General features: G+C 41.1%; 1 protein-coding gene across 1 annotated transcript in view; it reads right to left on the reverse strand.

Annotated features, from left to right (window-relative positions):
- Positions 1-14,038, reverse strand: part of MYCBP2 (MYC binding protein 2) — a 151,394-nt gene extending 137,356 nt beyond the window's left edge. Inside the window, exons 1-7 of the mRNA XM_054975001.1 lie at positions 13,987-14,038; positions 5,855-6,070; positions 5,588-5,741; positions 2,757-2,953; positions 1,340-1,582; positions 1,118-1,189; positions 21-117 (exon numbers count right to left, since the gene is read on the reverse strand). Of these exons, the coding sequence (XP_054830976.1) occupies positions 21-117; positions 1,118-1,189; positions 1,340-1,582; positions 2,757-2,953; positions 5,588-5,741; positions 5,855-6,052 (961 nt within the window). The 5' untranslated portion in view covers positions 6,053-6,070; positions 13,987-14,038. The remainder of the gene's footprint in view (positions 1-20; positions 118-1,117; positions 1,190-1,339; positions 1,583-2,756; positions 2,954-5,587; positions 5,742-5,854; positions 6,071-13,986) is intronic.
- Positions 14,039-14,304: the final 266 nt, after the last annotated feature.

The following is a 14,304-nucleotide window of genomic DNA, read 5'->3' on the forward strand; positions in this document are numbered from 1 at the left end:
GCCCATCTACTTTCCTGTACCTGGCAAAGTTACTGTGCCATCTTGCTCCAAAGATTCGGGATTTATCCTTATGGCTGTCATGCTGTGATTGTTCACATCTCTATATAACAAGTAACCCTGTAAAAAAAAAATCAGACCAGATATAGCCACATACATTTCACAACTGTGCACACAGTAATACAATAGCTTAATATTTTGTTTAGCCTTTTTACCGACTTTGAAGCAGTCTGAAAATCTTTAACTGAGCCTGTTTATGCACACATGCATTTACACTCATTCCATCTTTTAACAAACTGACTGCTTAAGCTCTGAACTGACACCCAAGCAAACTCTGATACCTTGATACCCACGTGTACTACCATAACATCCCCCTGCATTTCTGTGCATTTGTAATATATGTTACAACAGCCATGTCATGCTATGGCTTAAGAGCTGCCATAACTGTTTATTTATAGCTGCTGACAGGAGGATTTTCATCAGTGGAGTGGAACTTTCTACCCAACCCCTCCCTCTGCATTCTAAAACACCCCCTGAAATGCTGCTCCTGGAAGGTACAGGAATCCCAAGTTTTGACAGGGAATCACAGATCTGCCACAGGGGGGAATTGGAAAATAATCATCCCCCTTCTGACCATGGAATTACATTATGGGATCCAAAAGGTAAATATGCATAGAAGATTAAAAATATTTAAATGAAAATATAAAGGTTACCTCCCAGTAATGAGTGATGAAAGTAAATACTATCACACAGTGACCACTTCAAATGTGCACTTTGTCAAATTGGCTATGCACAAACACCCTTTATGGCCACCTTAAAAGTAAATTAAGATACTGTTTCTTTCAAAACAGAAAATATCCCATTCCCTTTTCCTTCTTAAACTCTGTACAAAATTCTTTTTTGTGAGCAGCATAAACTGAATGTAGTTCTATTGTTTATCAGTCAGCAAGCTGCACTTCGTATGTAGGCATCACATGCAAACCAGTGTGGGCTGAAGAGACACCGCTTTTTTACAATTGCACCCCAAAAAATGGCATCACAAGTTATACATGTTTATCCCATGTTTTATTGATTCAATGTGAAATTAATTCTTTGATACTGCTTCAAATATTTCTCCTACCTGAGCATAACCCAACCAAGACTTTTTCTCTTTTCTGTTTTTGATGCGAGATGTAGAGTTGTATATATGACCCTGTAATGTAGCAAAACGGTTAGTCTGACATCTCCTCTAATGGTACAAAAAGAAGAAGAAAAATGCACAATGCAGGTTTTATTATATTACTATTACTTATTTTAAAGCAGTTTTAAAATCAATTTCAACCAAGCACAAGCTCTACATTACCCTGACTGTTCCACTGTATCCAGAACCAATTTTGTAAAGACCATCTTTGCATAATAAATACAGGAAGTAGCCATCACTCTGAAGGAGACACTGGTCATCTTCATCCACAGAAATGTCCTTAAATGACCACTTGTGCATTAGGGCTGCTTTCTTAATTCCATTGCTAAACCAATCTTGAATTTGTATTTTGCCCACCAAAACTGCCTGCACACTCCTCTGGAGGGAATTTAAGATAGTTGGCACCTAAAGGAAGAAAACACAGCACACAACTGTCACTTAATAGAAACATTCAACTACCGATATCAAGCAAGAAAAAAACTAGAAGGATTACAATCAAGTTAGTAGCATCCAACAGATTTAGCGTGAACGACAGAATGAGCATCTTGCATGCGTTAACATGAATGCATTTTGTCTAGTATATTTATATTCAAAGCCTAGAGAGATTTAACTGAGTTCCCACAATCACATTTCCTGTTATGTAAACACAGGCACATAGTGCCAGTGAGGTCTTTACAGTCCGAAAGTTTTCTAGAGAAAATCCCTACTTTATAAATAGTACCGACAAGCAGATGTAACAGTGGTGTTACTTCTGCAATGTTTGAAAGAGAATTTGGAGAGTGTGCGTGTGTGTGCTCGTGCGTGTGTGTAGAGCATTTTACATTTCCCTTATACATTGCAGGAAAAAAGTTCAAATGACAGGCATCAGAATCGCACACACATACATCTACTTGTTCTTCTTGTGGTGTCTGAAGCAGCTCTTGGAATGTGAAGAACCGCTGCTTTCAGACAGAAGCCCAAATCAGTGATCTCAAAGAAGGTAAGAAAGAATAGAAAAGCCCAAATTCATTATAGCTTCCAAAGAGCTTCATTAACCATGCCCAAAGCTTGAGAATTTACTACTTTGTTTTTTTCTCTCTGAGTAGTACATCCCCTTGTCATAAACTACTTATCAAAACTTTCTTCAATTTTCAAAACAAGTTTTTCATGCCACTCAAGAGGCTGCCGTATAAAGAACACAAGTTGGGTTTCAGAGCTAGCTGTGCAGTTCTTTGGATCGAAGCCAGACTGTTTCAGGATTTCAAACTAGATATTGCAACATTTCTCAGGAGCTGACTCACTTATTTCATCTGGAATAGTCTCAGAATAGGATGGCATGTGACCTGTCAATTTGGGGGGGGGGGGGGGCACGCATCTGTTAAGTTCATGAAAATAAAAAAGCTATATTTAACCCAATTACACTGAACTCAACTATAGTATCTGTAGACTTCTGTCTCAGGATACTTCCAGCATGACCCTACTCTAAAGTTGTCCATCTCAAATTTGGAAAGTAACAAATGAACATAAAATTCTGTCTAACGGGTCCATAAGAATTCTGCTAAAATAATACGGCAACCAAGGAGTTGGTTTATCAAGGCACCTGGATAGTCTGACAAGCGTGGCTTCCATTATTGGTGAGAATAGCAGAAATTGCTTGAAGTGTTCTTCCAGTTTCTCCCCATGCAGCTACCAGACTGAAGAGGCAAGCGCACGAAAGTGCTGTCAAAGACTGGCCCGTGCTGTCATTCATTCCAGTACTTCTAACAGTTATTTCTAGAAGAAGCTGGAACAGAGACTCTGAAGATAAAACAAAAGGTTACTTGTGCAAAGTAGGGATTGCTGAAGCATAACAAAAATTGACTAGCACAAAGAAATGCTTACTGATATATTCCAAGACAGAAGCTTTGTGGGAGAAGTGAAAGCAATAACAGGGCAAAACGACAATAAGGGTCATGTTACCCTACAGGAATTACTACGACTTTTTTCCCCAGATGAACAACACTTAATTACAGACCGAAATTTCAAAGGAATAAACAGGCATCTAAAGAACAATGTAAAAAAATTATACATGTCAACAGAAACTGTTCTTCCAGCTCTTCAACTCAAAATCAAGGTAATATTCAACGCGCAAAAGACAGGCAAGTAGGAGCAGTTCTGAATTCCATGTAAATACCCACAAGATGTAAGCAGTCAGCCCGGCCTCCACCATCTTTAATAGCTATTTAATCTAGCTACCTGTGATATAAGATCACAAGACCACGGGATTAAAATGCAGTTTGGTTTGTAGACAGGGGAATTCCAGCAAGCAGTTGCTGAGTCCCACCTGGGAGACCCAGGAATGAATGGAATGCCGCATGTAAATGCAGAGTGACCACTGGTGACTAGTTTTACATTCTCCCCAGCTCCGAAAGGAATCCAGAGCAACAAAGGTCTCACAGAGTCACCCCACTTAACACATTCCTTTCCCTCCTTCCGTGATGAGATCTCCTGCCCATGACTGAGGAGCAAATCAATTGGCATTCATAAGTATTTATAAGTCATTCCTGGGAAGGTACATTCCCCAACTAAATTCATCAACTTAGCTCCGGTGGACTCCATTAACAAACTGCCCCTTTTGTGCAGTTCCAGGAGAGACCTTGCATTCTTTTTCACACGCCCCAGCAGCTAGAAATCGAGGTAATCAAACCTTTGTTATTCCCAGGAACTGACCATTGGGACTTTTGTTCCAACGTCTAGGCGAGCCCTCCCACCTCAGGGCACGTTTTACCCTATAAAAGTAGTGCCCTGGCCCCATTCAAATCAAGCATGTTTACTAGATCCAAAGCGCTGTTCCCCTGAGGTTATCCTAAGCCTCTTGCTCTCTTGGCCAAGAATGCTAGATGTTTGAAGCTACTCCCTCTTCCTCCGCGGACTGGACTATGCTCCAGGATAGGTAGATATACTTTACCCTCCCTCACTCTATTCCAACTTCTGACTAGCTTCCTAGGACTCTCTCTCTCTCTCTGTAACCATTTTATTAATTACTCCTGTGTGTGCATGTGTTTTTCCTCCTCCATAAAAGTTTGCTCTTTGAATTTAAAGCACCAGCCTCGTCTGCTATCTGGGAAGGGACTCCGTAAAAATTGGTGGAAAAGATCCGATAGTTACGGCCTCTCGCATAGCTGTCTTCCTTGCTGCTAATTCCCCCCACAATTCTCTTATTCACAAGGAGACCAATTCAGGTAACAGAGAGAGAGGATCCCTGTCTTCTATGCAAAGTGTGATTCTCTGCAATGCATTAAGAAATGCCCCCTCACACAATCCCTGGTTTATACAGCCTTACTATTTCGGCTATGGGAAACAGTTGCATCATAACAGTTAATAGTTTAACAGATGCAACATCCAATATGTAATGTCATGAGACTGTGTCTTTTATTTCATTATGTATAAATGTACTGACAGAAAGCCATGCAACTCCATGAGACAAAAAGGATAAAGCAACTTTCACAACTGAGCGTTATATTAGTAATGTTCTGATTATAACACAGAAGCAGTTTCGGGTGGCTTCCACATGAATCATGTGGCACAGAATTTAATTGGCCTAAATATCTTCATTTAGGAGCATGAGGACAGAAAGGTACCTAACATTACTGGATGTTTCTCTCATGTCTGTCAGATTATTTCCATTTTGTTCCCCTCTACTCACTGCCTCAATTTGTATGAGGGGGAGCTATTTCATAAAAATATATTTTTAGAATAGTTTACGGAGGTTTCACACACCGTGTCTTGGGATGGGGGAGGGGGTTGATCAATTCCTCAATGCAGTAACAGTAGAACCTTAAAAGGTAACAAGTGAAAACTACACCCATTTAAAAAAGACATCTTTGGTTTTATTTTAAAAAATTAAAATCAGGACCTCTTAAATTACCCTTATCAATGCAAAGGCTTTTGGAATATAGTAAATGCAATACTGTAGTCAGCAACCAACACTGAATGCCCTACTAGCTAAAAAAAAAAAGGACTATATTCTCTGACAAATGTAGAATATGCTTCCAATAAATAGCTTATCCACTGTATCTCACCCAATTCTCCTCCCTACTACAGCTGCTGCAGCACAATGGTTAACTGGTTTGGCTGCATCTGGTTCAAATCCCACTACTGCCATGAGCTCAGCAGGGGGTCTTGGGTAAGCCACTCCTCTCAGTCCCAGCTCCCCAGCTGTATTGTGGGGAGAATAATGACACTAACTTGTTCACCACTAATCTGTCTAAAAGAGTGGTATATAAACACTGGCAATATCATCGTCATCTCACATGATCCTCAGCATAACTTCTTATGTGGTCAAAAGAGGACCCTTCCTTCCTTCTTTACCAGCAGAAAAGTTAGTTGGATCCATTCCACTATTTGGAAAACCTGAGGGAGGAGGGGAAAGAGAATCACAGAAAGCATTACCTAGAACTTCAGGAGGTTCTGACTGAAGCCCTTCTGGCTGCTGACCCTGAAGCACGTTAAGAAGAGCTTGCAGGCTCCTTAGACAGAGAGATGGATGAGAAAACCTTGTTTCCTTGATAAGTTCAAAAACTTCACATAGTCCAACTTCAATGATCTAGAGAGAAATGTACTATTAAAGAAGGGTACTTTGATTCTGTAGTGCAGAACATTACAAAGGCAATTATTTCAGTGTCATGGCAGCTTGAAAGACTGCCCTCACAAGCTTACCTTTGGAAGCTTGATAGGGGGCTCTTTTGCCTCTTCTTCTTCATCACTATCTGAATCACCACTCTGCACAGTATTTTTGGAAGCCAAAGCTAAAGAGGTCTCCCTTTTTTGCCACTCTAGAACACAATGCCGCACATTGCAGTAGACATTGAAGGCCGAAGGGTTACTGTGTAGTTTAATATCAGGTATGGTTACCATACTATCCAGGTTTTCACTCTGATAAAAACAAGAGATGGTTTCAATCAACTATTCAGCAACGTCCTTCTGTTCTATTTATTGTTTCCTTTCCATTCCAGAGCTCCTATGATCAAATGATCTTGAGCAATGACTAACAGAATAATAAATTAATTTCTAAAGGAAAATATACGAGACAGAAATTTAGCAACCAGCAGGTTTATATTTGGATCACTATCTAGCATCAGATAGGGAAGAATCTCCCTCTGAAAATTATTAACCAGAGCACAAGTTGAAAAAGGTCAAATTCAATTATTCCTAAAACAGTAAAAAGAGGATATTCCAATATTTTATGAGACACAGGGTCAATTTTACCCTGTCCACAAGATCAATGGTGATCTGAATATGAAATATGATGAAATCTACCATTCAGTACTTCAGAGGGCTTAGCTTTCAATTGAGCAAGGACAAACGCCCAAACATAATGAAAAGCCATTAAATATCTCATGTAGGACGGTAAGGACCAAGAAAACACAAAAAAAAATGGGTTGAGCAAACTCTATGAGTCCATATTGCCGTACTATTGTAATCAAGACTGATAAGACGGCACTTAACATCTTAAGAAAAAAACACAACCATTTCTGTGGCCAAGATGGTCTTTATTCTTCACTTAAAAGCGCTACCTAATATTAGGGAAACATTCATGCACTGCTTAAGGAACAGACCGTTTCTGTTTTAACTCAAAAGAAAAAGCAAGAAATTGGTCCAAGTTCTATGCCATTGCCAGGTTTAAAACTGAACACAATCTTCAGCATACACAAAGAATGTAAAAGTGGAGGGGGTTTATAAAACATTGTTGCAATATGTTTACCAGTGGTGGGAGCCTGACATAATCCACAGCCGAGAACTTTTTCTTATTTAGCTTCCCTGCAGGAATCACTTATGAATTAACGGATGCAGGGACGCCAAGCTGTAACACTGCGTGAGTTCACTCATTAAGCAGATTTCACAGCCGATTTCTCCAGGGACACAGCACCAAAAAGACTCGTGTCAAACAGCTGCAGCAGCTTTTAATTAAGGGCAAAAAGGATGCCCACCTGCTACTACAGCCCACCTAGGAGCCCTTCCCTGCCACTTCCATTGCCGTCACAGAGTGTGCAAGTGTAAAGGTGCATGCCATTGAAACCACACTTTGTGAAAATTGTACTTGCTGAGGTTATAGTGTTGATACAACGTTTACCACAGTAAGAATGTAAAACGTCCTAAACACTCTCTGGAAGTACCACGCAACACCAATTGGCTGCAGTTCCCTGGTGATGTCTAGAGATGTATACAGCACAAACTATTAAGTGCTAAGCATACGTTATTTGTATATGACAGGAAATATTGAGCTGGTGCTCAGTATTGGCTATGAGAGTGAGCTACAAATCAGAAAATTCCCTGGTCTGACTTCTGCCATGAACTTGGTAGTAAGGGTGTGCAGTTCAGTTCAGAATTTGGATTAAAATACCAAATTTTGGCTGATTTGGTAAAATCTTGGTATTCCAAACCAAAAACTAGGTATCCTGAATTTTCAGGGGGGAAATTCAGTAAAATTTGGCCATTGTTTTCTATGAAAAAGTCACTATGGGGGAGCTATCTGGTAGCTGGGGGCGGAGCCCTCTACACCCTTTAAGCTCTTCCCCCATCCGTCCAGTCAGTTGGAAAGGGGGAGAGCTTAAAGGGTAGAAGGATCTCCGTGCCATTTGAGAATGGCGCACAGAGCCTTCTACCCTTTAAGCTCTCTCCCCCCTCCAGCCATCAGCAAACGAGGCAGGAAGCACCATAGCAGCCAGCTCCGCGCTTCCCCGCCGCCCGGCTGGCATCGATGGAGCAGCCCGCAGAAGCCAGCTCCATGCTTCCCTGCCGCCCAGCTGGCCACTGCAGTGGCAGAGGAGGCAGCGCGGGCTGCAGGAGCCGGCTCTGTGCTTCCCCGCCGCCCAGAGATCGGCCTCCCCTCTCCCTGCCTGCCAGGTAAGTGGGGTGGGGGTTGCCCCAGGGGGGGTGAGGGTGGGGGGTTTGCTCCCCCTCACTTCAGTATGCTCCAAATCTTTACGGAGCATACCGAAGCAGGTTAAATACCAGAATCCCAAAGTGGCTTATTCAAATAATTCTGAAATTTTTCTCAGTAAATAATTTCAGGTTTACCAAATTTTGAGGGAGGCGGGCACACCCCTGCTTGCTAGGCAACTTCAGAAAAACCACTCCCTCAGCCTCCATACTTCATTTGCAACGTGGACATCATATTACACTTGCAGGAAAGTTTGTAAGGAATATAAAGTAACGTATGCGAAGCACTTTGAACATTCTGAAGCATTATAAGTGCTTAGTGTTCTTATTAAACCCCTGAAAAGCATACACTTAAGGCATAAAATGTGAAGGGGGTCAAAGAAGAAAGATCTGGTAGCTTTCCTCCTCTCCAACCAGATGAGAGAGAATTAAGAGGAAGAGGAAAAGCAATATGGAAGCTGAACCAGAACCCAGATAGTTACATTTAGAAAACGCATATTTCCATTTGCCACATGTTCAGGTATATGAGATAGGGTGGGAGGGATCTGGAAAAGAACAAACAGGTATAGTACTGAATCACGCGAGGAAGCTTCAGTCTATTCTGTCAAGTCTTTAGTAAAAAGCCTCTCACAATCAACATGCAGAGCTTATTAATGATACTACACATTGAACAGGCCTGTGACACACAAGACCTTTCAGGCAATTGTTCAACCAAAATGAATAATCATGATAAAATAAGACAGGAAAATTTGTAAGCTGCAAAAAAAAAAAAAATCCAACTGAGAAAAGAGGGAGGGGAGGTTCCCAAAGCCACTTGTTTACAATTCTAGAGTACTTTTAAACTAATCACTGCACCTAAAAATGCAGTTTGCTAAGATGACAAGAATGCTGATTCGTTTTCGTTTTCCCGGCCATGTCGGACACTCCTCTCCGCAGGTCCAGGAGGAAGCGCCCGAGCAGCCTGACCGGGCGGTTGACCTGCGAGGGTTAACCCCCAGGATTCCCAGTGAGGGGGTCAGGGTCCGGAGCGCGCCGGGAAGAGCCTCCTGAAGTCGATGCAGGGGGTAAATTGCCCGTTTGCTCCTACGGAGGCCGGCAGACTTGCGCAGCACATCGCGTGCTGCCGAGCCATGGAGAACAGCAAAAAGCAGATTTAAGGTGAAAACCTGTAAGTAGCGAATCCCTTCTGTCATTTCAAGCGTATGCGAAGGATTGGTGGGAGTTGAAGCTAAGAAGGTTCGGATATCTTCCCCTTCATTGAGTCTCGGAACTTAGTTGGTGGATTCCCCCCCCTAAGATGGCGACGAAAAAGCAGAACCCTGGTATGGGCAAATCTGTTTCGGCTGCCTTGCGGGGGAAAGGAGAGTCTCTTGAAGAGCTGGTTAAGCGGTCGGTCATCGAAGCTACAAAGCCCTTTGTTGATAAGCTGAATGAAATCGGTCAAAGGGTTGGCTCAATTGAGAGCGAAGTGAAAACCATTAAGGAAGCAGCCTCAGGGGCAGAGCAGTCTACTCGGGAAAACGCAGAACTCATGAAGGCAACAAACAAAGAAGTAAAGCTTTTGGAGAATCAACTGATAGGGCTACAAGTGGATCGTGCTCAGACGGTATTGCGTCTCCAGAATGTGAAGGAGGAAGAAAGTGAAAATTTAAAGGACTTGGTGTCGGAACTTTTGGCGACATCCGCGAAGGCAACTAAAGAAGAGTTAAAAAGCGACATTTTGGAAGTCCGTCGGACATCTTCAAAATAGGCAACGAAGCGTCAGCTGCCTCGCAAGATTATTATCGACTTTTCATCTAAGAAGACTCGGGACACCATCTTATATAATTCGTACAATGTGGATTTGGACTTTCTGGGTAACAAGGTTAAGATATTGAAGGACGTTCCATTTTTAGCTCGGAAAAGAAGATTCAAATACAAAAGGTTTGCAGCTCTTCTGAGGAAGCGTGAAATAAAATATAAATGGTTATTTCCGGAAGGTATCTGGTTTAGTTATAAAGACCAAGCCCACAAGATAACGTCGGAAGCACAGCTAAGGGACTTTGTGTCTAACTATCAAGAGTTCCAACAAGAAGAGGACTTAGAAGCTGAAGGGGGGGGAGGAGGGAGCAAGCACAGCTACTGTAGCTGTTCAGAGAGAGCTGCGACCGAGACGCGGGGGGGGGGAGAAGACCTGATCCTGATTGTAGTTTGTATTTTATAAGATCTACCAATCTAATAGCATATTACAAAGTTTTAACTTTAAACAATTGTAGTATGAAGGGAAAGCAATACCTGTAGATGTAGTGTGTGTGTTTTTATATGTTGTTTTTCCCTTTCCCCCTGTTCCCATTTTTCCCTTTTTGTAGTGTTAGTGATTAAAAAAAAAAGATGACAAGAATGCTTTTTATCAGTTCTACCTGAACACTTCCCTATGATCACTTTCACCCTGATTTGGACACAGCCACCACCGTCAGTCATCTATTCTAATATTCTACCTGTGGGCTTGTCAATGATGTCTGAAGTGCAGCTTTTAAAAAGCTTTCTGGTGAAGGTGGATCACAAACAGAAAATTGAATCAGTGTTCTAACATTTCTCGCCTTTTTGGAACAACTGAAAATACCAGTTTTTATCTACTACATCTAAACAACCTGAGCCTTAGAGATAAGGCTGCCAACGCTGGGTTGGAAATTCCTGGAGATTTGGGGGTGGAACCTGGGAAATGATCTCAGAGCAACGTAATGCCAATGAGTCCTCCTTCCAAAGCAGCCATTTCCTCCAGGGGAACTGATCTCTGTCATCTGGAGATCAGTTGTAATCCCAGGAGATCTCCAGGCCCCACATGGAGGTGGGCAACACTACTTAGAGACCATAGTGGCCATTTCCACATGCTGTTAAAGAGACGGTCTACTTACTGAAGGCTGGTGTTTTTTTTCACAGATTCCAGATGCCTCCGATTTCAAAGCAGAAGCAGGCCGTTTGTCTTGCATCTGATCAGCGTCCTTGACCCGGCACAGGAAAGAGCGGGAAATCCCGGTCTCAGAAAAGACGCTGATTAGACGCAAGACAAACTGCCCGCTTCCACTTTGAAATCGGAGGCATCTGGAATCTGTGAAAAAAACCGCCAGCCTTCAGTAAGTAGACGGTCGCTTTAACAGCATGTGGAAACGGCCACTGTCTCATGTTCCATCACCATCTTTACGAGGATATGAAAAGTTGTCAATTGCTGACTCATAATTATGAATTCTTTTTTTTTAATCTTTAAAATCTGATTCCAAACATTTCCCAAAAGCCTTGTAAGCCTGCAAATCTAGTGATCAAATGGTTCCTAAACATGCAAGCAAAATCGTTTATGAATCTCTCATACCACTCATCCCCTCCAAAAGATCAAACTTCTCATGTTTATCATATCTGGAGTATCAAAGGCATGAAGGCTTGAGAGAAAGCTTTCCGACACTGAGACGTATGACGCCTAAGTGTTCCAGATCAGTATATTAATTCTTTAAAAGACAGACTTATTCCATTTAAGAGGCTAAATACCATGTAAACACAGTTTGCCTTCACCTACAGTGAACACGCAGATACTTGAGTCAAACACAAATGGCAGATGGGATTTAACGTGTTTGTTGGATCATTTCCATGGTGTAAGCATGTACGCCTTTTTCTGGGCTGCTACCTAGGCAGAGCAAGTGGAGGAAACCCCTTTGTTTCAAATAGACAGTGAATGATTTCCTCTGCCTCAGCAGTGACTTACTACATTTGGGATTAACATGAAGCTTGTGCTGCTGGAGTGAGCAATGGAGTCCGCGTCTTCCTGGATGGTACCTTTAACGTCACTTATGACAAAAAAGGGCAACAACTTCTCATTCGATATACATGAAAGTCATTCATTAAATATGACAAACTCTGCCACAATTTTTGAGGAGAGATGTCCTTCTAAACATCTTGCACTGAATACACTCAAGATGTGGTCCTGAATTTTAAAAAACCTTCAAAAGGTCATTAATCGCTATATTTAACAGTACTAAATTAGTTGGCCTTCATGACAATTACAAAAAAGCAAACTAAGGCCATCCACATACAAGATGAAAGATTCCCCGGTATGTAGAAAAATATGACTTTGTAAATTAAACTTTAAAAAGGAAGGCTGTAAAAGCCTGATGTGGATGGAATATGCTCCAGGATCGCAGAATGATGAGCTAAGGAAATTAAAGGAAATTAATTAATTAGAGGGAAAGAGCACCCAAGAGAGACAAGACAAGCCACTGCCCTAAGAACTTACAGAATCCAGGGAGGAGGAGATTTTTGTTAATGGAGTAGGATTTCCTGGCAGTTTCTCCCCAGTCCTCCATTCACTGATTCTTCGCAGGGCCCTAGCTTGAATTATTATATTTTTCATCTTTTAAGTGTATACTTTTAATTAATTCAAACAAACTTTTCTGCTTCCCTCAATGGAACAGAACTTTCCTGCCTTCCCTCTCAAACAGATCTCCTGAAATGCTGATCCTGGTGGATAGCAAACCTCAGAAACAAGCCAAGAGGGGCAAATCAAAAGCCTACAATGGGAAGAGGGAATCAACAGATAATCCCTAATAGAAAGCATAGGGTTCAATCGTGGCTAAATGCAGAGTACAGAAGCACGATTTCCCCACCTCCCCCCCCCCCCGGCAACATGAAATGTCTCCTGAAATGCTGCTTCTGAAGGGATGGGGGACCCCAGGAACAGCATGACTGCAAAAGAAGAGCTATATCACTGGAGGGGTGTGTGTGTGTGAAACGTCAGAAATCACATCCCTCCCTGTTTCATGTGTGGATCTTTCACACAACCCCTATATTTAAGAAGGGTGTCAGTGGAATTAATTGAACTTAAAAATTTGTTATTTCCCCTTTGTTTTTAATTTTTTAACTTTAAGTTTTTAAGATATTATGGGTATTGGAGTATTGTGCATTTTGTGTGTTTTGTTTTGGTTAATCAATAAAAGTCAGTGAACGGATTAATACAGATCTTCGTATCTGATATCAAAGAGCGCATATGCGACGTGTAGCAGGAATAACTGACAGCATGATAATGATATGATAGAAGAAATCTTCCAGATGCAAAGGGAAGAAAGCCTGTTAAAGTATACTCATCAGAAAGAAGTCCTGCCCTCTCAAGGCTTCTTAAACCACTCATAACTCCTGGGCTCATTTTGTGAGCTCAGAAGCAGCTGTTAGGGACAGGAGCTGATTTTCTCAGCTTGCATATCTGAGCCACAGAAAAATGTATGGCCTAATGCTCATTGTCATATTGAAGAATTACTAATCAAAAAAGCAGATGTTCACAGCACAACACACACAAATTTAGAGGTCATCTTGGTATCTAACATGCAATGGCATATAGTATTTAACATCCAAGATGAGGTTTTGTATCTGACACCAGCAAAATTCAAACAAAGCCAGATGTGATAAACTCTCCAAGTTCAAACAGAGGCTGAATTTGACATTCAAAAAAATTACTGAATCTTTTAATTAACATAATTAGATACAATTGTAATGAATTCCCTTTTGAACTGGTTTTACTGGCCAAATTAAAACATAAAGAAAGGCTGTTGGGCTATTCTATACTGGATTTCGTGAATGGATGTTCCATGCATTAAATTCTTTTTATATTGTTTCAATATGATGCAGTTCACACACAGACTTTAGGAAAGAAGAGGATAAATATCAAATAAAGAATGCCTTTTAATGGGGCAAAACTGTTAGGACCATGCAACTGAAATCTAGTTGATTTCCAGAAGGAACCCCATTAAAAACATCTTGTTTCTTCAAGCTATGACTATTAAGTAACTAGCATTTTTTTCCTCTGTAATAAGCTTCAATTTGCTATGTTTGAACTCTAACTAAAATGGTTCAATATGATATGAAGCAGAGTAATATAGAATATGATTTACCTTGTTTCTCGTTTTTATTTTCAATTTAGTCTTCTGCTTTCTTTTTAATTTCTTCTTACTTAATATTTTTTTACACCTAGTGTAAAAAAGAAATATAAACATTACTTTGCAGTAAAGACACATACAATAGGTTTTGTGGCCTTTAGACCCCATTTTGCCATACACAGCAAAAAAACAGAAGTAGTACTACCATATGCTCTCTACAAAGCTATTAAAATCAGCCTCAGAATAAGGCAACGAAATAAAAAGATACATTTTATAACTGTGTTAGTTCCCAAATGGGGCTTTCATTGGAAATATGCTTCTATATTTAACCAC

Source organism: Eublepharis macularius, chromosome 3 (assembly GCF_028583425.1).
Source record: "Eublepharis macularius isolate TG4126 chromosome 3, MPM_Emac_v1.0, whole genome shotgun sequence".
Lineage (NCBI taxonomy): Eukaryota > Metazoa > Chordata > Lepidosauria > Squamata > Eublepharidae > Eublepharis > Eublepharis macularius.